Genomic DNA, 22194 nt, shown 5'->3' with positions numbered 1-22194 from the left:
TAAGAAATGGGTAAAACATTTTACATTTTTCTATAATGACCCTTTCTAACAAGTCCACTAGTTGAATCGAAGTTTTACAACCTACGTAATCATATTCTTAGTAAAGCTTACTATTGTTACCCAACCTAACTCCAAAAATCCACTGACTCTTTTTACGAATGAAGATGTTACACGTGAACCTAACGATCACATCAATAAGTTCAAGTATCCACTTGAAGATTCTGCTCCAACACTAGAAATTCGGAGTTGGCAGCATCTTCAAACACTTTGAATCTAGATGTGCGTCAAGTGTGATCATCAGTAGTGGACATAGAGAGTAAGTGGCACAACAACCTTGAGATGTACTCTCCACCTACTTTCTAAAGCTCCTCAAAAATCTTAGGCATGTCCTTTAGGGTTTTCTTTTATATCACAGGTTTAGTAAAAAATGAAACCCTAGTGATAAAATGGGACGAATGGGGTTGAATCAACAAATCCAATCTATTGTAGCTTGGTCGATCCAACTTAAGCTTGATTTATAGAAAAAATGCATATGTTTGGTTGATGGAACAATTGTTGAAAGCTATTGGAATGTGAATTCTTGCAAACTGAGTTGCACCACTTAAGTAGCAATCTTGACCATTCAAGAAGGTTCTAAAACCGCATATAAATCTCGTTTTGCTCACGGATTGCCAACTTAATTAATGACTAGACTCAATAATATATGTAGCACACCTAAATATATAGTCTATCTACACAAGTTAAAACTAAACAAATTAAATTTTTTTGGATTGGTCTTGTGTTTTGTTTAATTAGCTTGTTTCAAAACTGAATCGATCTATATAGGAATGTGCATGAGCTTGTCTTGACGGATTTTATTTTGTTAATTGAAACCGACCACATCAAGTTGAAAAACCACCAATCCAAAATAATCCGCAAGTTCTAAAATATCCAATACCTAAACCAATCCACAAGTGATTTGTTTGAATCAATTTGGGCTGCTAGGTTTGGACTTCTTTTGTCATGCTTATACTAATATTTACATACTTAAGGTCATGGACTAGAATTTGGGCTAAAAAATCTAAACGCTCATTTGAGCCAGAATGTGAGATATATAAGGTATGATTGCCTCTATTATATGGGAGAGTTTTAAGTAGGACTATTTTATTGGATTGCCTGTGTCACCGAAATATTTAAGTAATATAAGATATTAATTATTTGATTTGTCAAAATATTATATGTGAACTATATAAATAGGATATGTTAATTTGTTATTAGTTGAAAATTACTCTATTTTCAAGAATATGGATGAAACGGAATTAGACCAACAATGAATACAGGCAGACTAATAATAATTCTTGAACTTTGTTTTCATCCACGTATAAGATTTGTTCAGACTTATATTTCAGTACTTTGATTTTAGCATCGACATAAGTGTATAAGGATCACGAAGTTAATATATTGAAGGAAGCATCACACAGTTTTCAAAGTCATCGAGCCAATAAAGAACCCCACAAGTTGTAGCCAGCGAGTCACCGACGCTTTAGCGGCGTAGGCGTAGAGGTCAAAGACAGCTTGAATAAGACTCTTAACTACTATTACCTTACACATTTCTTCTTCTTAAACGTGTTGGGGGCTTTAACTGTACTTTGGTCATTCATGCAGATCCATGTTACTCGGTGTTTGACTTAGCCCAAGCATTCCATTTGCTTCACCAACTTGCATTTATGGTATATAGTTCGTACCAGCTAGATTTAAGCTCTACTTTAATTGTTGGATTTGTCTACCTCCATTTTGATCCTCAGCCATTGATACAAACGATGCTAGCTTGACTGTAGAATTCGAGAAAGTATACCATATTTTGATGATACCAACTTAGTATCTATTTTGGTATTTTCTACCTAATAAATGAGTGACACCTGTTTCAAAAAATCACGTCAGACAACTCCAATAAATGATTAATTTATCTTCCCGATAGTATAGAAAATTGTGATTAATTTATTGGAGTAATCTGATGTGATTTTTTGAAACATGTGTCACTCATTTATTGGGTAGGAAATACCAAAACAGATGCTGAGTTTGTATTATCAAAACATGGTATGCTTTTTTGTAGAATTCTCCATGCCCCAAGGTTAATTGCCATGATTGGAGCTTTCCCTTTCATGGGCATAATTTAGTTTCTTTGCTCATTTTCTGGAAAATTATACAATCCTCATGGTGGACCACGTTATTTGTCCACCATTCTAGTAAAATATTCTCATCTATTTAAAATTGTTGAGTCTATATTTAGTTTTTATTTAACACTCTACAATTTTAAACAAGTGAGAGTCTTTTACTGGAATGGTGGACCATATTACTTGTCCACTATAAGGACCTTATCATTTCTCTATTTTCTGAAATTTATTGGAGAGAGAAGGGATTAGGACCAGCACCCACTTGACTACGGTAGTTGAGGAAGTGTTATATTCATTGACCTAAAAAATGTGAAATGTGTCATATGGTCAGTCTATTGTTAGGGCTCAATTGAATTGGTGGATCAACATGTAACGTCTTAATGAAGACATTTTAGAGCATTAACATTCGGGAATGCAAAAAAAATGTCTATTATACATACTCAAAACCTATTTTATTTATTTTATCATCTTATTTTACAGCTCACCTAACACTCCAATTTCTATTACATGCAACTTATTAAAATAATATAAACTATACCAACAAATAATATAAACAAATCAATTATCTCTCTTCTCTAGCTCCCATCTCTCTCTTCCCTCTTTTCCTTTCTTCGTCTCTCACTCCATTAAAATATGTGTTTATTTTTACAACCCATGAACAGTAGGGTTGTACATATACAAATAGAACCTTATTGTTCACAGTTGGCAAAATATTTTAAGTACCCATACCAAGGTAAAGCCCTCTTTTAGTGTCTTGATTGCTAAAATAGCAACTGTGGGGTTTTTACACCCTTAATGCTAATGCTCTTAGTAAGTGTTATGTTAATTGATGTATTTAAAACAATTATTAATAAGTCATTTAAAGAAAGTTTTGTCATTATTTTCATGGAAAATATAAAATCAAAGCTAATTTTTTTTTTCTTCCATAAAAGTTTATAAAATATCTCCTAAATGGCATTGGTTTAATTAGGAGATATTTTTAAAAACTTTTTACCGGAAAAGAAAAAGAAGTGAAGTGAGATGAAAAACAAGAAAAACATAATCATCATATAATTAATGAAATACATAAAGAGAAAGAGGGCTTTTGATTTTTTTTTTTTTTTCACTCTAATTAAATTGGTTTTAAGTAATAATCCAAAGGATATTGTTTTCTGAGAATCTAAAGTGGTGTGTGTTTGCTTTTGGTGGGAAATGTCCAAGTGGTTGAACAGCCTAAATTTTTGTTTCTGTTTTTCACATGCAATAGACAGATCACCAGGGCCCATATATGATATATACAAACAATTGGTCTAAAAGTGTGAGCTCTTGTACGTAGGCATTGGGTAGCTGATTTTAGCTGACGTTTTTGCAACACATTCATCAATACAATTAACAATGTTAAGGATGTGCTAACCTAATTCATTAATAGGAAAATTTTCTTGTTAATAGGGATATTAACTGGTTGAGTTGAACTTAATTCACGTATTGCAGATGTAATGTGCATGTCAATGGCTCTACTTAGATTGATATTGGAGATCTAGTACAAGAGCAAAGTTGAATCCACACAAAGCAGAGTGAAAATGTACGTAAACACATACAACCCCACTTCAGCAGCTAGAGAAACATTAATAGTAGATTTTCCATCTCAATATTGATGAGTGCCATATCTAGAAAATCATCCCGGTTCATCATCAGGAAACGAATAATTTGAGACAAATGACTCAACATTTTGGAGGCATGCATACACTGCTGCTTTCTAAAGTATCCTTTCTCTTACACTTTTACTAATGTTACAATTTTAGTAATCTGACGGAAGGTTTTGTACAGTGCTTTTGGTACTAAATGCATGCACTGCTATCAGTACCACTCAGTTGTGCCTCAGAGCATTTACATTAAAGCTCTCAAATGTTAAAAATGCTATTTTTTAGCATTTTTGAGATAAAAACACCTCTACATCAAAGCTGCTAAATTTTAAAATTTTTAAAATTCAGCTATAGTACAATCTCATATTTGAGACTGCATTGTAACTAAATTGTAAAAGAAAAATTATTTTTTATTCACCTTAATGGCTCTCTCTCTTCTATCTTTCTCTTTCCTCTCTCACTTCTTTCTTCTTTCTTCTCTCTTTGTGCTTCGCCGATGTGGTTTGCTGATGAGTGTGCTCCGCTAATGATTGTGCTCTAGCGATGGTCGTGGGTTGTGGTCTGATGTGCTCCAGCAATTTTGTGGGTCTGGGTTTGTGGGTCTAGGATCATGGGTTTGGGTTCATGGGTCTGCGTTCGTGGATCATCGACGTGATCGGTGTGGATCGTCGAGTTGATTGGTGTGGATCGTTGACTTGATCAGTCTCATTGGCGTGGGTCATCGACTTGATCGGCGTGCATCTTTGATCATTGTGGTGGCTAGTGGCCGGTAGTGGGTATGATTGCCGAGTTGAGACAGTGAGACCGAGAGTGAGAGAGGAAGAAACAGTGAGACTGAGAGGGAGAGAGAGAGAGAGAGAGAGAGAGAGAGAGAGAGAGAGAGAGAGAGAGAGAGAGAGAGAGAGAGAGAGAGAGAGAGAGAGAGACCAGAGAGAGAGGATGAAAAAAATAAAAGCAAAAAAGAAATAAAAAATTATAAAGAAATAATATTTAAATGAAGTTGTAAAAAAAATAGAACTTTTGATATTTTGTATATTGTAAAATGAGTTGTTAAAATTGTAAAAGTAGTGCTTTGAGGTTGTAAATGCTAAAATTTTTGCAATTGTTGATGAGAATGCTCTTATAGAGTATCCTTTCTCTTACTCTTTTACTAATGTTACAACTCTAGTAATCTGACTGAAAATTTTACAATGCTTTTGGTACTAAATGTATGCAACTTTTTGCACAATTATATAGAATCCGGTGAGGTTGTAATGTTTAATTTCGTTTTTGAGAGAGTTTCAACCTATGACATCCACTTTTGATAATAACTCTTTATCATCAAACCAAAACATCAATCAGTTTTTTGCATAGGTGAGGATTAAACCCCATATTTATTATTTAATCATCAGAGACTTTATCATTTGAGCTAATTGGAACCCATTGGTGAGGATGTAATGCTAAGTAAGTAATCTCACATGAAAAGAAATGATAAACCCATATACAGACATATATATATATATATATATATATAAGATGAGTTCAAATTACACCTGATGTAACTTTTATAAACTTACACATTTTTTACACCATAGAATTCTAAGAGATCTAACGGTTAAAAAACACCATTAAATGCTATTATTTTCCACTTTATTACTTAATTAATACTAGCATTCTCTCTCTCTCTCTCTTTTTATTTATTGCTTTCCACCATATAATATTTTGTTCAACACAATCTAACAAAAAAAATTGAAAAATAATCTCGTTTTCATTGATTTCACAAAACTACCCATAACAAGAGTCAAATGATTTTCAATCTACTCCTTAAAATAAATAAATAAAGGAACTTAAAAAAAAAAAAAAAAAAACCTTCAAAATCTGAGAATGACTATAGACACACACACGTTTTATCTTCGTGAGAACAACTATTTGAGAGTGTCTATTTACTGTTTCTTAAGGGTACTTTTCGTTTTCAGACACATTTTATAATGGAGATCAATTCACTCCATATAAAAAGTGATGATTGATCACAAGCAAGAACCTAGAAGTTTCTTCGAATTAGAATACAAAGGAATACACAAAATTCGGCGAGAAGGATTAAAAATTTTTGCCTCAATTAAATGAATTATATATCAATTTTATATATTTTGTGCTAGGCATAAAGCCTTGGATATGTATTTTTCTATTGAATATAATATTTTTAATGGTTGAATTTATTCATTAAAATAAAAATTTTGATGGTTTTGGGTGAACTGTTGCTGTTTGAATGATTAAATTTAAATTGACAAGGCTTAGATTCTTTAGAACCACAACCACCATGTTTTAGGTGATTGTTATTAGTGCCCTCTGTTTTAGGTGATTGTTATTAGTGTCCTCTATTTAATTGTGGATTGTCTTTCAATTGTGAGTGGGTCCCTAGCATGTTGGTCCCTTCATGTTAGGAAGAAGTCCTTGTATTTCGTTTTTGTTGTTATCAATTGCTGTATTTAAGCAGTAAGACAATAATGAATAAATCATCAAAGAATTAATTTCGAGCTAAGTCTTAGGTCGGGGTTTCCTCAATTAAATCCAATTCTTATCTTTATTTTCCCTATTGTTATCAACAAAAAACCATCATAGGTAAGGATACTATCTTATACGTACCACACCACCTCGATCTAATTCTTAATTTCTACTTTTGAGTTAATTTTGACTTCATTCTTATTAAATAACATGTACTCCGCAAGAAAGTGAAGCTTATAAAGTGAGTATTGTATACAATGTACAAAAGTGCAGCATTATCTCCGATAGTAATCACTATATATATTTGTTTAGTTCATCTTTTTTTTTGATACAATTGTTTAGTTCATCTTTTGGAAGACGGAATAGTAGGAATATTTGACCGACTTGGAGTCTTCAATATTATAATCGTAGGTAGAGACGAACATTTAATTTCTGACTTCGCAATTTTTTATTTATTATTATAAGTGAAATATTCTACGAAAAGCGGGCATACTTGGAAAGACCATTACTCATAAAATTGATATATAATTCATTTAATTGAGGCAGAAATTTTTAATTCTTTAATTTTGTGCATTCCTTTGGATTCTAATTCTAAGAAACTTCTTGGCTCTTGCCTGTGATCAATCATCACTTTTCATATGGAGTGAATTGATCTTCATTATAAAATGTGTCTGAAAGAAAAGTACCCTTAAGAAACAGTAAATAGACACTCTTAAATAGTTATTCTCATGAAGATAAAACGTGTGTGTCTATAGTTGTTCTCAGGTTTTGAAGTTTTTTTTTTTTTTAAAATTCCTTTCTTTCTTTATTTTAAGGAGCAAATTGAAAGTCATTTGACTCTTGTTATGGGTAGTTTTGTGAAATCAATGAAAATGGGATTATTTTTCAATTTTTTTTTGTTAGATTGTGCAGAAGAAAATTTTATATGGTGGAAAGCAATAAATAAGGAGAGAGAGAGAGAGAAAGATGCTAGTATTAATTAGGTAATAAGGTGGAAAACAATAGCATTTGATGGTTTTTTTTTAACCGTTAAATCTTTTAGAAATTTATGGTGTAAAAAAGGTGTAAGTTTATAAGAGTTACACCAGGTGCAACTTGAACCCATCTCTTTCTCTAAGGCAAGTAAATTTTACCTGTGTGTAGCAAAAAGAATCACTAGCCCATGAAATTTAACATGAGTGTGTATTATAAAAACATTAGGCTAAATTGTAAGTTATACTTTTAAATTACTTTTTTGCCTACCCATAACAACCAATAACAATTTATCACTTAATATTTGTTGTGAAAATATCATGGAATTAGCATTTTTCAAATATTAAAGAGTATATTGACTATGGAATCAAGTCTATTGAGCATAGACTTGTTTAATTTTAGTACTGTGAAATACAATTATAAAAACCGTTGAACATGAATCTTTTTTCATTTTCAAATTTCAAGAATTTCTTGTTTACTTGTCATTTTCCATGGTTAGTGAATACCTAATTTAGAGATTGGACAGCTAATTTAGTAATTTATGATATTTATTGGAAAAAAGTTGTTTTCGGAATAATAATTCTTCAATAATGCAAACAAATGCAAAGGACTTGTCATTGACGTCGGTATGTGCTCTATGTACTCTTTCAAGAATGAAAAGCAGCCCAAAAATTAAAAGCTGTTTCTGTTTTTCTCTAGAATCAGAGCCTTATAAACTGTTGAGAAATACCTCATGGCTTTGGAAGATTTTAAGGAAAAATCTCTGCAAGTTGTTAAAAATGGCGATATGCTCTTTAATCAAGTGAAAAACAATAAATAAGGAGAGAGAAAAAAATACTAGTATTAATTATGAATGAGGTGGAAACTAATAGCATTTAATGATACTTTTTAGCCGTTAGATTTCTTATGAATCTACGGTGTAAAAAATGTGTAACTTTATAAGAGTTATACTAGGTGTAACTTGAACCTATCTCTCTCTTTCTCTCTCTATATATATATAGGTTCAAGTTACACCTGGTATAAGTTACACATTTTGTAAACTATTGATTACTATTAGATTTAAGGGTCAAAAAACACTCATAGTAGTATCATTATTACCCCAAGAAATTAGTGATTAAGGCATTAACTCTTCTTATTAACTTTTTTTTTTTTTTTTTTCGTCCATATCATCATCTTCTTCCTCTTGTCTTTCTTTTTGCACTATACTTTCAGGCCTCCACCGTTCATAAAATTCTCAAGATAAAATTGTAAATACAAGCTATCTTTATTTTGTTTTAATAAACATGATTACCATTTTGCGAACTCATTTATTGGTTCATCTTTGTATTATGTAGCCTATATGATGGTAAAGAAATAATATCACATTCAACCCTCAAAAAGCTAAATTTGACTCTTAAAACCATTTTCTTATGTTTATTGTGGGACTAAATAATTGCAAAATATCTTGTGCAAAGAAGCTTGCTAAATCATGATGAGAACTTACCATGCTAAATTTGAGAAATCAGAAGTGTTTGACTACAAAAAACTAGCCCTTGTCAGATACTAAAATTTTTTAAATAGATAAGTGACTCACGCACTCCGCCTTGAAGCAAGACCTCTCTTGACATCCCTTAGATAATGGGTTAGAAATTCTGGTTGACCCAAAGGCCATTGGCATCAGACACACACGCACACACACGCAAAACAGGATAAAAACTTATAATTACAGTAGTCTGAGAGAAACTGTAGAGAGATGATGGAGCCTTGAATGTATAGTGCAAAAAGAAAGACAAGAGGAAGAAGATGATGATGATATGGGCGGAAAAAAAACTGTTTTTTTTTTTTTTTTTCTTCCTTTAATAAGAAGAGTTAATGCCTAAATCACTAATTTTTAGGGAGTAATAATGATACTTCTATGAGTGTTTTTTGACCCTTAGATCTAATAGTAATCAATGGTTCAGAAAATGTGTAACTCTTGTGAAGTTACATCAGGTGTAACTTGAACCCATCTCATATATATATATATATATATATAATTTTTTGAGAAGAAAACCCCTAAAAAAATTTGATAACATGACAGTTGCGAAAAACCTCATTGAACTCATGCGCTTGTATATAAAGGAAAATGCATTTTCATTGTGATTACTTTGGCCATCATTAATGCATGATTAAGAAGATAATGATAAATTGATTAAAGGGTCATTAGCAAAGACTACTACTGATAACCGACAATGCATTTTGCGGTTTACAACACTTCGAAGTTTGAAATTCCAAATCCAATATATTTCATTTCCCACAAAAAAAATTAGAGCAAAGAGGTGTCAGCGCCGGCCTTACTATTTGCCATACAGTAGAGTCTCACATTATATCGGCGTGAAATAAATGCTTCTAACCAACTCTCTTTACTGTATACCAAAAACATGTTCACTTTTTTTTTCGTCACTTCCCTCTATATATACTTATCCATAGCTTTTAAATTCCACACTCATACACACAGCAACTATTAAATTCCTTCATTCTTTTGCTTTACATTTCTAGGTGCTTGCTTATTTGGCAATGGAGTATAACAAAATGTGGGTTGTGTGTACAGTAGTATTGGTGTTGAGTTTATGGTATAGGGTAGAAGGGGATCCCCAAGTACCTTGTTACTTCATTTTTGGGGACTCATTGGTGGATAATGGCAATAATAATCAACTCCAATCGTTGGCTAAATCAATCTACCCGCCTTATGGGATCGACTTCCCCGGTGGACCGACTGGAAGGTTTTCCAATGGGAAAACCACTGCTGATGTGATTGGTGAGCTCCCTCTCTTACTCTAAACTTAGCTTAAAAACATAAACGTCTTTGTTTTTTTTTTTTTTTGATAGGCATAAACGTCTTTGTTAGCTAGCCACTAAAGCGATTAACTTCTTGATAAGTTATGAGTAGAACAATATTAATCTTATATGGTTTACTACTAACATAATTTTTATCCACTTAATATAATATGCCATTTCATTATTTGTGAAAAAAAAATGGTCTTTTTAGGTTTATTGTTGGTAAAAATGACAGTTCCCTTTTAGGGGAACAACAATTTATTTGTGTTTTCTTGTCTTTAGTAAAGAGCAAATTGTCATGTTCTAGAGGACACATGGTGACTATTCAAACTCATTTCATGCTGAATATTTTTCAAGAAAAAGCACCATTGTCATGGGCATATATGATTGCTTATATTCATTGCTAAAAGGGGGAAAAAATCAATGAGTTAATCGAGTGAAGCAGTCAAATTGTTTCTTCATTTCTTTTTTCCAGTTTCTCAACTGACTTCATAGAGTATATCTTGCTCCCATAAGTCCTAATTTGGTTACTTTTTATTTATTATTGTTATTTTTTTGGTCTGAAGAGGATTTTGGGTTGTCTTTTTTCAGTTACACTAATTACTGTTAGTTAGAATAGAAAATAATGATCAGCCATATATGGATGAATATTTGGGTACATGTGTGCATTGATTATAATCCTTTAATAAAAGCATGTGTTATTTTCCTTTGTAATCGCAGTTTTTGTCCCAAATTAGTTAGTAATTTATTGTACCTATCTTGAGCTGTGTGCCGGCCTAGTTACGTTGCACATGATTTTTGTAAATGCATAAAATATGAAATTGAAGCTTTTATTTGGAGTAATGGTTACATCAGCAATTATGAAATTTTTTTTCAAATGTTTTGTGATTGAGAAAACATTGGGTCCAGAACTGACGTAAAACCAGAGTTTTACGCCAGCCAATGAGACCATGTCACGTCAGAATTCACACACTCGCAGCTGAAAGAAACAATATAACCTCAAAAAAAAAAAAAAAAAAAAAAAAAAATTTCAAGCTCACAGCTTCCTCTGCAAGTTCACGCCATTCCTCTGCTTCCTCTCTTCCTTCACGCCGAACCTCCACCACTGCCACACAGAATTTACCCGCCAAATTAAGAGACCCATTTCTTGTTTCTTCATGGGTTTGTTTTTGTTGCTGTAATCCATGTGGGACTTGATGGTATCAGATTGTTCAAAGCTCTGAAGTCTGAACTTTGCAAGGAAGTGACCTTGTTGCTGAAAAGATTGAATCTTTGGGAGGGGTAGTTTCTGCTGAGCCTACATTGTGAATCAAGGAGGAACATTGGTAAGAAAAATGCTCCATTTTTGCTCTGGTTAGATCTCTGAAAGTGACTCACTTTGTATGGTACATTTCAGTCATTTAATGCTTTAGCTAAGCTATGAGTGGTTAAAAATTTGTTCTTTGCTAAGCATTATTGTGTTTATGACTTTCATTGGAAGGAGGACCAGTCTTTTGATGTTCTGGCTTCTAAGTTTTTGGTTGTTTGTTAGGTGAAGTACTGTGTTGGTGAATATATTTGGGGACTTTGGATGCTTTGATTATTCTGAAGTTCTCTTTTTTGGGCTTTCCAAAGTGGTAATCTTTCATGTTTTGGAAGAATGGTTGTTGCATACCTTTTGTTTTATTGTAAAGTATTCAGCCAACTTTGTGTTCTCCTTTGAATTCGTGGGTTTGAGAGTTCAAAAACCCCATTTCTCTTCACCAGATTAGGCTGATTTCTCATAGTAGTGAAGGATTGTTGAGTTGTTCCCTGGGTTGTGTTATTGTTTTTTACAGTAAGTGGTGTGGAAATCAGTTATGCCTGTTTGGGTTTGTGGATGAGAAGCTGAGTAAATTCTATGTGGCGGTGGTGGAGGTTCGGCGTGAAGGGAGAGAGGAAGCAGAGGAATGGCGTGAACTTACAGAGGAAGCTGTGAGCGTGAAATGGTTTTTTTTTTTTTTGAAGTTATATTGTTTCTTTAAGCTGTAAGCGTGTGAACTTTGACGTGGCGTGGTCTCATTGGCTGGCATAAAACACTGGTTTTACGCCAGTTACAGAGCCAATGTTTTCTCTTTGTGATTATATTTATATATAGATGTTCTCTTTTAGTTTCCTTCGCAAAAATATTAAGGGAAAAAAAAAAAAGTAAATTTTGATAGGGAAACTTTTTGCTTCCAGATCTGTATTCATTAAATTATGACTCATAAAAAATGTCCTTTACGTATATTAACACAAAAACATTACTTAAGAAATAGTTATGTGAATTGGGAGTAATTAAGGTTGCTACCATGCAATTTGGATACGATATTTTTAATCAAAAATTACACCAAGCTTAGTAATTGAACTCATAATATTTGTGTTCTCAAAAATAATAAATAAAAAAAAGAACTCATAATATTTGAGTATACACCATGTTGGAAATCTAAAAATACTTTTCCATATCTACACAGCTGAGCTTTTGGGTTTCGATGATTATATACCTCCCTTTGTAAGTGCAAGTGGCCGAGACATTTTGAAAGGAGTGAATTATGCTTCTGCAGCTGCGGGAATTAGGGAGGAAACTGGGCGGCAACTGGTAACTATTTTGATGCACTGTCTTTTTTAACTAGCAAATATGACTTCATATTGTGTTATATACATATTGTTCACCTATGTATCCCTTTTGTCTTTGTAGGGAGATAGGATTAGCTTCAGTAGGCAAGTGAAAAACTACCAAAACACAGTCTCACAAGTGGTAAACTTGCTAGGGAATGACTCAGCTGCAGATTATTTGAGCAAGTGTATATATTCAATTGGATTGGGCAGCAATGACTATCTTAATAACTATTTCATGCCCATATTTTACTCAACCGGCAGCCAATATACACCTGAACAATATGCTGATGTCCTAATTCATAAATATAATCAGCAACTCAAGGCCAGTACTATATTTCTTTAATTTAATTTTAGCAAATTTTCCTTAATTTATCCATATACTCTATTAACATATCAAAAGCCAATTATTTTTATGGTGGGAATAATGGAAAAAGGCCATTATTGTTGTCCAAGATATATAGGCTCCACCAGCCATTTACTTTTTATTGGGCTTTGAGGAAATGGGCCTCATTCAGGCCTACCTCATGTGTGCACCATTTATGATAGTTCTAGTTAGAAGAAATTGTTCTTTAATTCACAAAAATATTAAGAAAATTATCTAACACTCCGAAATGTTTGTTTATGTTACAGGTTTTGTATGATTATGGAGCAAGGAAAATGGCCTTGTTTGGAATTGGATCAATAGGCTGCAGCCCCAATGAATTGGCTCAAAATAGCCCTGATGGTAAGACGTGTGTAAAAAGAATCAATTCAGCCAACCAAATATTCAACAGCAAGTTGAAATCTCTGGTCAATACACTCAACAACAATCTCTCAGATGCAAGATTTATCTATATAGACTCTTATGGGATCTTCCAAGATATAATAAACAGCCCTTCAACTTATGGTAATCAAATAATTCTCTTTTAGTTAAAATTTTGTGAACTTTGTGCACTGAGTACGACTTTTAACTGTCATTAAAATATGACACGAAATATTCATAGTTCTCTTTCTTTGGTAAATTTTAGGTTTCAAAGTAACGAATGCCGGGTGCTGTGGAGTAGGGAGGAACAATGGGCTAATTACATGTCTACCTTTGCAAGCTCCATGTCAAAATAGGAATGAGTATCTGTTTTGGGATGCTTATCATCCAACTGAGGCAGGGAATGCAATTGTGGCCAAGAGAGCTTATAGTGCTCAAGCTGCATCGGATGCTTATCCGGTTGATATCCGCGGATTAGCCCAGATTTAGAGATGGATCTAATGGGTGCAGCTGGCTCAATAAGATAGAAAGTTCTTGTTATATTTTTCTGTATCACTATTATTGTTGCTATGAGTCTAATATTTTTCTTTTTTATTGATAAGTTGTTTTGAGTCTAAGATGTTTATAATCATTACCTCCCCATTCAATTTGTTGTATGCGGAGTATATAAATGTATGCAAATTTTTAAAAAGATTGAATTCAATATCGACCTGGAGTAAAGCTCATTGTTTACATTTTCTTTTCAATGACACATTGGAATATTACATATAGAAGAATGGGAACTATCACAATCAACTAAAATCCCATTACAACACAAGAAAAAACAAAACAAAAGAACCAACCCCTTAGTTGTTGTGAGAAGATGCTGATGATGCTGTCAGAGATGGTGAGAAGCCAAAGGAGTTGTCAGAGATGGATCAATTGAACGCACACCTCAAGCATTATAAATTGAGTTTTATTAAATTTTAATGAAAAAATGATTTGCTTAGTAATATAGTGGTCATGTGTAGTGCACGTACACGACCACTTCTGTAAGTTATAGATGAGAAAATTTTGAGGAAAGGGTCAATTTACTCAATTCTTAGACCTCAAGGGTCAACTATACAAAATTGATAGCACGTGTGTTTTGAATTGATCCAAACCACATTGAGTTTTTATTTTTTATTTTTATTATTATTATTTTAAATTATACTTTGCTCTCTCTTTCTCCCTCCTAATACCATCTTATCTCTAACTCATAAAAGTTTTGGTATTTTTGGGTTAATGTTTTGTTAATCTTCCTCGTTCTTTTATCTCTTTGAAAAATTTCGGAACCATATCTAGCATGGATATTGGTGTGTATGATTGGTGTTCTTATGTGTGATTGATGTGTTTTCTTATTGGTCACATCAATAAATAAAAAAACACATCAATCACACACAAGAATACCAAAGATTGATATGAAACATTGTTTCAATGACGAAAAAAGAAAAAAGATCCAACTCCAAATAAATCTTCTATAATAAATAGATTTATAGATTTTCTCAAGTTTATACCCAATATTTGAGATCCACATGACATGAAACACTATATAAAATTATCTTTGATTCAATGAAGTCATCATGTCCAAGAAATTATCTTTGATTCAATGAAGTTATGATATTGTGGAAGAGAATTACAATCCAAGCCTCACAAATTATCCTTGATTTATAAACTCCAAGAAAAAACCTCGAAATTGCTATGTCTACTCGTACTCTCGTCCAAGTGAAAAAATCAAAATTTTCTTTCTTATGCTTTATTTGAGTTTTTAGTTTCCTGGTGAAGAAAAATTGGTTAACTTTTGGATTGGTGTCTTATATTAACTCTTAATTAACTATGCTATATATTATCAGAAATGAACCTTTCAACGTCTCACAATTTGTTTCTTTGTGTGCTCTAGATCATTCGTACTGGATATTTAGTCTCAGAATTTTGAAATGTGAAGGAAATAAAATACATTGGAAAATGTAGATATATTGATATGAATATCTTCCTCAGTTGTTTATTTTAACTGTTTAGAGGCCATGCTGCATTGTCCAGATTTATGTCCTCAAATAATGTTCAAATTATGCTTCACTCTTTAGTCTTCAACAATTTCAGCCATATACCACTGCCAAAGTAATTCTATCCACATCAATATGGCATACCAGAAGATATGCTTGATATACTTTATAGTTGATTATGAATGAAACACTTACTTGTCCCCACTAAAATGCAACATGTTCAATTATTTCATTTCGCTTGTACCTATCTTTTGTTTCGTTTGTTTCCCAATGTAGGTCTGAGCCCATCCTATTGTGCATGAAAAATGTGTTTTAGGTGAAAAAGGATGCTTGCTAGTGAAGAGTAATTCCAAGCTAATATTGACAGAAAAGAAGATATAATAATGAAATGCAACTTGAAATATGATATAGCTACATGTCGAATCAGGCTTCGATGGACAAAGCTGAGGAAGAAAACGCACGCGAAGAAGCACGATCCATGATATAGCAGATGAAATAATTTCATGACCAGTTGGTGACTGTAGATTTATATATTTATTTTGTAAAATAGGGGCATATCTGTTTTTATCGTCTTTCTTGACATGCTTTTGATCATGACATTGATGATTGACTTGATATAGGAATTCAGCAGGGAAAGTTTTTTTGGATATTGAAAGATATGCTAACACAAACTAGCACAATATTTAGACCCCCAACAAACAATTTTATGGCTTAACCACTTTTAAACCTACTTAACAAATGATGTCCAATGTAAGTGATTAACCAATTTCTATTACAAACATATTTAAGTAATTAAAATTGAATGTAAAGCAATTTAAAGTGAAGGGAAAAAAAAAAGTGGTCAAACCACACAAAAACACTAAAGTGTGTTATGGAAGAGAAAATTGGAGCCCCTAGTAAATAAAAAATTAAAAAGAAAAAAAAACCTCTTTGTCGACTTACACAATTGGAAATCCATTGTAGAATAGATGTAGTACAATATTGAAGTAGACGCTCCAAGCCTACATGTCCCTATGTACTTGAGCCTTTTGAGTTCTTGCTAGCATCTAACTTCACTGAGTTATTTCTTCTATAGAACAATCTCAGTTGAGTAACCAACCGCTAGTCACTAAGTAAAACTTGGATTTTTGGCTTGAACTTCCAAAGATTCCCAGCAACCTATAACTAGAACACTCGTAGGTGGTGAAAATAAATTGTTAAAAAAAAAATTCATTAACTATTTATGCCATTTTTTTCAATAATTTGTTACAATTCACTCATATGGCTAAATTATACTACAAAAGTTTAAATTAATCAAACTACCAATATAAATTAAAGCAAATTATCAAAATAAGTGTTATAAAATAAAGTCATATATATGTTTGATTTGGTTGGGTTAGATGAGTTGGAAAAGCTATTAACTCAAACCCGACCTAACTCAAGGCTAAAAAAAAGTTGCAAACAACCCATCAATCCACGCAAAACCCAACTTCAAGCGTTGGGTTGGGTTGTTGACAAATTTGGTGCAAACTAGGTCCTATTTGCAAGCTCCTTCTTTGGCAAAAATGGCCCATTACCATCAATTTTCAAAATAATTTGCCCAGAAACACTGTTTCCAAACTATATAGCAATATACCACTTTTTTAGGTACTCGAGCTTGCCAAGCTCGAGTACCATGTTTTTTTAATTCACTATCGACCCATATTCAAGGAACCCTATAGTGGCGTTTTTAAGCCCTATAGTGACGTTTTCGGGCCAAAAAACGCCACTATAGGGCCCCTTAACCTGTTATGGGGACTTACAGAAAAATTTTGCAGGAAAACGCCGCTATAGGGCCCAAAAACGTCACTATAGGGCTTAAAAACGCCACTATAGGGCCCCTTGAACCTGTTATGGGGACTTGTAAAAAAATTTTGCAGGAAAACCGCCGCTATAGGGCCCGAAAACGTCACTATAGGGCCCCTTAACCTGGTATTGGGGCTTAAAAACGCCGCTATAGGGCCCAAAAACGTCACTATAGGGCTTAAAAACGCCACTATAGGGCTTAAAAACGCCACTATAGGGCCCCTTGAATATGGGGCGACAATGGATTAAAAAAACATGGTACTCGAGGTCACCAAGCTCGAGTACCTAAAAAAGTGGTACATTGCTATATAGTTTGGAAACAGTGTCTCTGGGCAAATTATTTTGAAAATTGATGGTAATGGGCCATTTTTGCCCTCCTTCTTTACTTTTACTGTTTTACATCAAGCTCTCTATTTACTTTTCACTATTCCATTTAAATATTCTTTTTACTCTCTCTCTCTCTCTCCTCTCTCTCTCTCTCTCTCTCTCTCTCTCTCTCTCTCTCTCTCTCTCTCTCTCTCTCTCTCTCTCTCTCTCTCTCTCTCTCTCTCTCTCTCTCTCTCTCTCTAATCACCCACACAAATATAGTTGCTGCCATGCCATTACCCAAAGCCATAACCAGCACAATCGACTACAACCACATGCATTCATTATCAAGCATGGTGACCGTACACACATATAGAATACCAAATAAACTTACGGATCCACACTAGTTGCACACAGAAAGCCCCAATTGGTTGGTGAGACTGGTAAAAAAAATGTAGAAAATTAATGTTTCTCTTTTTTTGCTAAGATATGGTACTACCAAAATTACCTTGCTTCCTTGTTTGCGTTTTTATTAGCATAGAGCTAGTCTCAATATGGGTAACAAATAAAGGAAATTGCTAAAGACACAAATTGTTTTACACAAATAGCTGATACGGTGGGAAATTATTGGAAAGTAAAATGTGATATTATTAGTTAGTTTAGATGAGAACCATACTTGTATCATTATCCAAAAAAAAGGGGGTTTTGGCTGAATTAAATTTTAGTCAAAGTTAACAATAGTTTGCCTAGAACCAAATCTAGGCTGTCGCGCGCTGTTTTGAATTAAAAAATTAAAACAGATTATCAGCCTAATATATGCCTTTCTAAATTTATCATTTTCTACAATGAAACTGTCGGCCTTAGATGCACTCTGGATTTTTCTATACATATATATTCACCTCCCATTTTCTTTCACAATTGCGGGGCAAGATGAAAACGTGGGAACTGGTATTTGCTGCTCTTGTGGTGGTTTTAAACCTGCAATCTCACGTTCATGGAGTGCCGCAAGTACCTTGTTATTTCATTTTTGGAGACTCTTTAGCAGATAATGGCAACAACAACTTGCTTCAAACAAAGGCTAAAGCAAACTACCCGCCATATGGTATTGACTTCCCTAATGGCCCAACAGGAAGGTTTACCAACGGCCTAACCACGTTTGATATGATAGGTCTCTCTCTCTCTCTAAACAGGACTTCATGTTTAGCCTTTTTTTTTTTTTTTTTTTTTTTTGCTCTGTTTTATGTTAGAAATTTGTACATATATGCCAATTGCAAATTTTCTCTCTACAGCTCAACTTTTAGGGTTCGACAAGCTTATTCAACCCTTTGCAACTGCTAATGACTCAGACATACTTCAAGGTGTGAATTATGCATCTGGTGCAGCAGGAATTCGCCAAGAAACTGGGAATCACATGGTAATTATTTGGTCAATTAACTTCTTGATCTTAAATTGGTATATAGATGCATACATTTGATAAGCACGGCTTAATACAAATCTTCTTTTCCATTTTTTGTGTTCAATTTTTTGTTCCATTTTATACTCCACCAATCATAAATTACCATGTATTCATTTGAATTTTTCTATGAAGTAACCACAAGTTTTTTTTAAAAAAAAAAAAACAAACAAATGACTTAACATGATTGGTGGAACATAAAATAAAATACAAAAAGTGGAAATGAAAATTTGTATTAGTTGTTCATGAGTTATTTAATAAACTAATTTTTTCTCTATATATAGTAAACATCATAACTAAATATTTTAATTTTTCACAAATCTATATCAATAATTGATAGCTAGATATAATCGGATTATATTATTCGAGAATTTTTTTTTTTGAAGAATTCGAGAATGATTTTTGTTAATGAACATACGAAAATTAAGAATTCACTAATACTTTGTATGGTTATATATTTGTGGGGGTAAAATCTGTCAGTCGACGTTGGGCCATAGTACATATACTAAGCCCAACCATGACAAGAAGAAAGGGCATGGGCATAGGATACCCCGGCCCAACCATGTTGGGCCGAGCCTGCTTAGGGGCGTCCGAGGAGGAGTACCTCCTCGGACTCGCCAAGTGCGTGTCCGATTCACACCCTATGCATGGCGAAAAGTCATCCAATACGAAGGAACAGTGCATGACGTTCAGGGAGGGGGGCAACCACGATTGCCGCATTAAATGCCAAGGAGCTACTTTTCCAGCCGCATTAATGTGGAAAGGACAGGAGCACAGAATTATCTTGGCCAGTGCAACTCACAGAAAAGAGGGAGGATGATTAACAAGTGTAGGGTCGTGATCTTAGGAAGGATGCTATATAAGAGAAGGAGATCCCCATGGCCAAGGGATCGCAAGCAGGGAGAAGAAAAAGATAGAAAAAAGAGAAAGGAGTTAGAGATAAAAAGCAGAAGATACAGCCCCACGGACTGTTATTCCAAAAGCTTGGAGGAATATCCCTACGTCCAACTGGTTGCATGGCTTGTTCATAACTACGTTTCCTCTGTCAAAGACCTAGTTCTGTAACCTACTCTCTACAAATTCATTGTTGAGGGACTTTTGGGTCAGAACCACCCGCCTGTTGGGCCTGAGCCCCAAAAACCGCCCCTACAATATTCTATGTACTTTTTATTATGAAATAGATTATTTAGATTATCAATAAATTAATATCTCATAAAATTTTACAATCTTACACGATCTAATTGAGCTTTTGCAAATATATTTTAATACATGTATAAATGCAAACATGTACTAATATATATATATATATATATATTTAAATCGAACCTCACATTTACAAGCTTGTTCCTAAATAAATTATTATATTTAAATTTTATTTAATCATTAAACTTGAACTTGGGCTTGGCTTGGCTCGTTTAATAGATAAACGAAAATAATGAACAAACACTTTCTCCAATCAAGTCCAAGCTATTCGTGAATAACCATATGTCGTATCAGCTTTTGTCTGAATGCATCACAAGTGGTCATCAATACGTGACTAAACTTCTAAATGCAGGGTGATTGCATCAGCTTGGGTGGGCAGTTGAAGAATCACTGGGTTACAGTCTCACGCATTATTAAAAAACTAGGAAATAAGTACACAGCCATGAAGTACCTAAACAAGTGCTTATATTCAGTTGGAATGGGGAATAATGATTACATTAACAACTACTTCATGCCTAAGAATTACAACACAAGCCACCAGTATACTCCAGCGCAATACGCCAGAGTTCTTATTAGACAATATTCTCGTCAAATAGAGGTCAGTTAGTGGTTTAGGTGCAATATATTATTTCATTCTTTTCACCTTAATTGTAATAATTTGACAATCCCTGATCAATTTCCCACCTTCCCCTCTTTTTGTTTCAGACTTTGTACCATGATGGAGCAAGAAAGTTTGCACTATTTGGAGCGGGAGTACTAGGCTGCACTCCAAATTCAATTTTTTTATATGGCACAAAGGGCAAACCGTGTGTAGAAGAAATCAACACTGCGGTCACTCTATTTAACCAGCAGCTTATATCACTAGTTGATAATCTGAATAGGAATCTAACTGGTGCAAAAGCTATATATGTGAACTCTTATCTGATGGGGTCTGGGGATCCATCAGTTCTTGGTACAATTCCTCAGACTTAATTTTGTTCTTTTGTACTGTTTCTTATGTCTCATTACTGCAAATTTTTGTAACTATATATTCTAAATCTTTTGAACAAAAATATATATATTGACTGTGTATTGTTTCCTTTACGCATTTCAGGTTTCAAGGTTACGGATGTTGGGTGTTGTCCAGTAGACCAAGATGGGCAGTGCGCACCTTCCAAAACTCCATGCCAGAATAGGACTGAATATGTATTCTGGGACGCTTTTCATCCTACAGAAGCTGCTAACCGAGTCTCTGCAAGTAGATCATACAAAGCATATCTCCCGAACGATACTTATCCAATTGATATTAGTCACCTAGTTCAGCTTTAATCATGGAACCCTATTGGCTATGGTTTTAATTTATCATAGAAGAATCTTTTTGAGTTGTTTACAATTCATCACAAACAGAGTTATTAGAACCATGTACCATCCATGATTTTTTGATAGTTTCCTTCTATGGTTTTATTCCATAAAAGTTGTCCAAAATTTTTTTTTTTTTTTGAGAGAAAGTTGTCCAAATTAGGACAAAGGAAATATCAAACTTAAAAAAAAAATATGTTTGGGTTGCATCAAACTTTTTTTTCCCCCTTTTAGAGCTAGCGTCTCCGTTTCCAGGTGGTGACATGTTCTCGGGTCTCTATTATTTGGAACATCTTGGGAATATGGTGTTGTTATTTTAGCACCACTTTAATTAATGAAGCAATACAATTTTAAAGAGAATTTTTAAAATTCGCATGTATTTTCAATTTTTCCCTAATATTTATAATAGAATAGTTTGATCACCAACTAGCTAGCATAAAAGGAAAATGCTAGAGTTTGGAATTTTTTTTTAAATTTTTTAATTTATATATATATAAATTATTGTTGTGGTGAATAGTGAATAGAAAATAAAAATGTGACATTAGTGATGAGCTCAAATAAAAACCAGCAAAAATTTATAATAATAATAGTTTATAAAAATATTGTAAAATAGTTTGTAATTGTATCATTACTCAACATAAAAATTTAGGTAAATTATAATTTATGA

The 22194-nt window shown here is 33.4% G+C and overlaps 2 protein-coding genes across 2 annotated transcripts; both read left to right on the top strand.

The window, feature by feature from the left end:
* The first annotated feature begins 9682 nt into the window (after positions 1–9682).
* LOC126726350 (GDSL esterase/lipase At5g45670-like) lies at positions 9683–14116 on the top strand. Its single transcript, XM_050431575.1, has 5 exons — positions 9683–10004; positions 12496–12620; positions 12720–12962; positions 13271–13526; positions 13648–14116. The coding sequence occupies exons 1-5, from the start codon at positions 9764–9766 to the stop codon at positions 13869–13871; spliced, it is 1089 nt and encodes a 362-aa protein (XP_050287532.1). The 5' UTR covers positions 9683–9763; the 3' UTR covers positions 13872–14116.
* A 4347-nt stretch (positions 14117–18463) lies between these two features.
* On the top strand, positions 18464–21526 carry LOC126726351 (GDSL esterase/lipase At5g45670-like). Its single transcript, XM_050431576.1, has 5 exons — positions 18464–18701; positions 18823–18947; positions 20542–20787; positions 20895–21141; positions 21283–21526. The coding sequence occupies exons 1-5, from the start codon at positions 18464–18466 to the stop codon at positions 21495–21497; spliced, it is 1071 nt and encodes a 356-aa protein (XP_050287533.1). The 3' UTR covers positions 21498–21526.
* The last annotated feature ends 668 nt before the right edge of the window (positions 21527–22194 follow it).

This window comes from Quercus robur, chromosome 5 (assembly GCF_932294415.1).
Source record: "Quercus robur chromosome 5, dhQueRobu3.1, whole genome shotgun sequence".
In the NCBI taxonomy this organism is placed as follows: domain Eukaryota; kingdom Viridiplantae; phylum Streptophyta; class Magnoliopsida; order Fagales; family Fagaceae; genus Quercus; species Quercus robur.
This window is presented reverse-complemented; position numbering and strand designations above follow the sequence as displayed.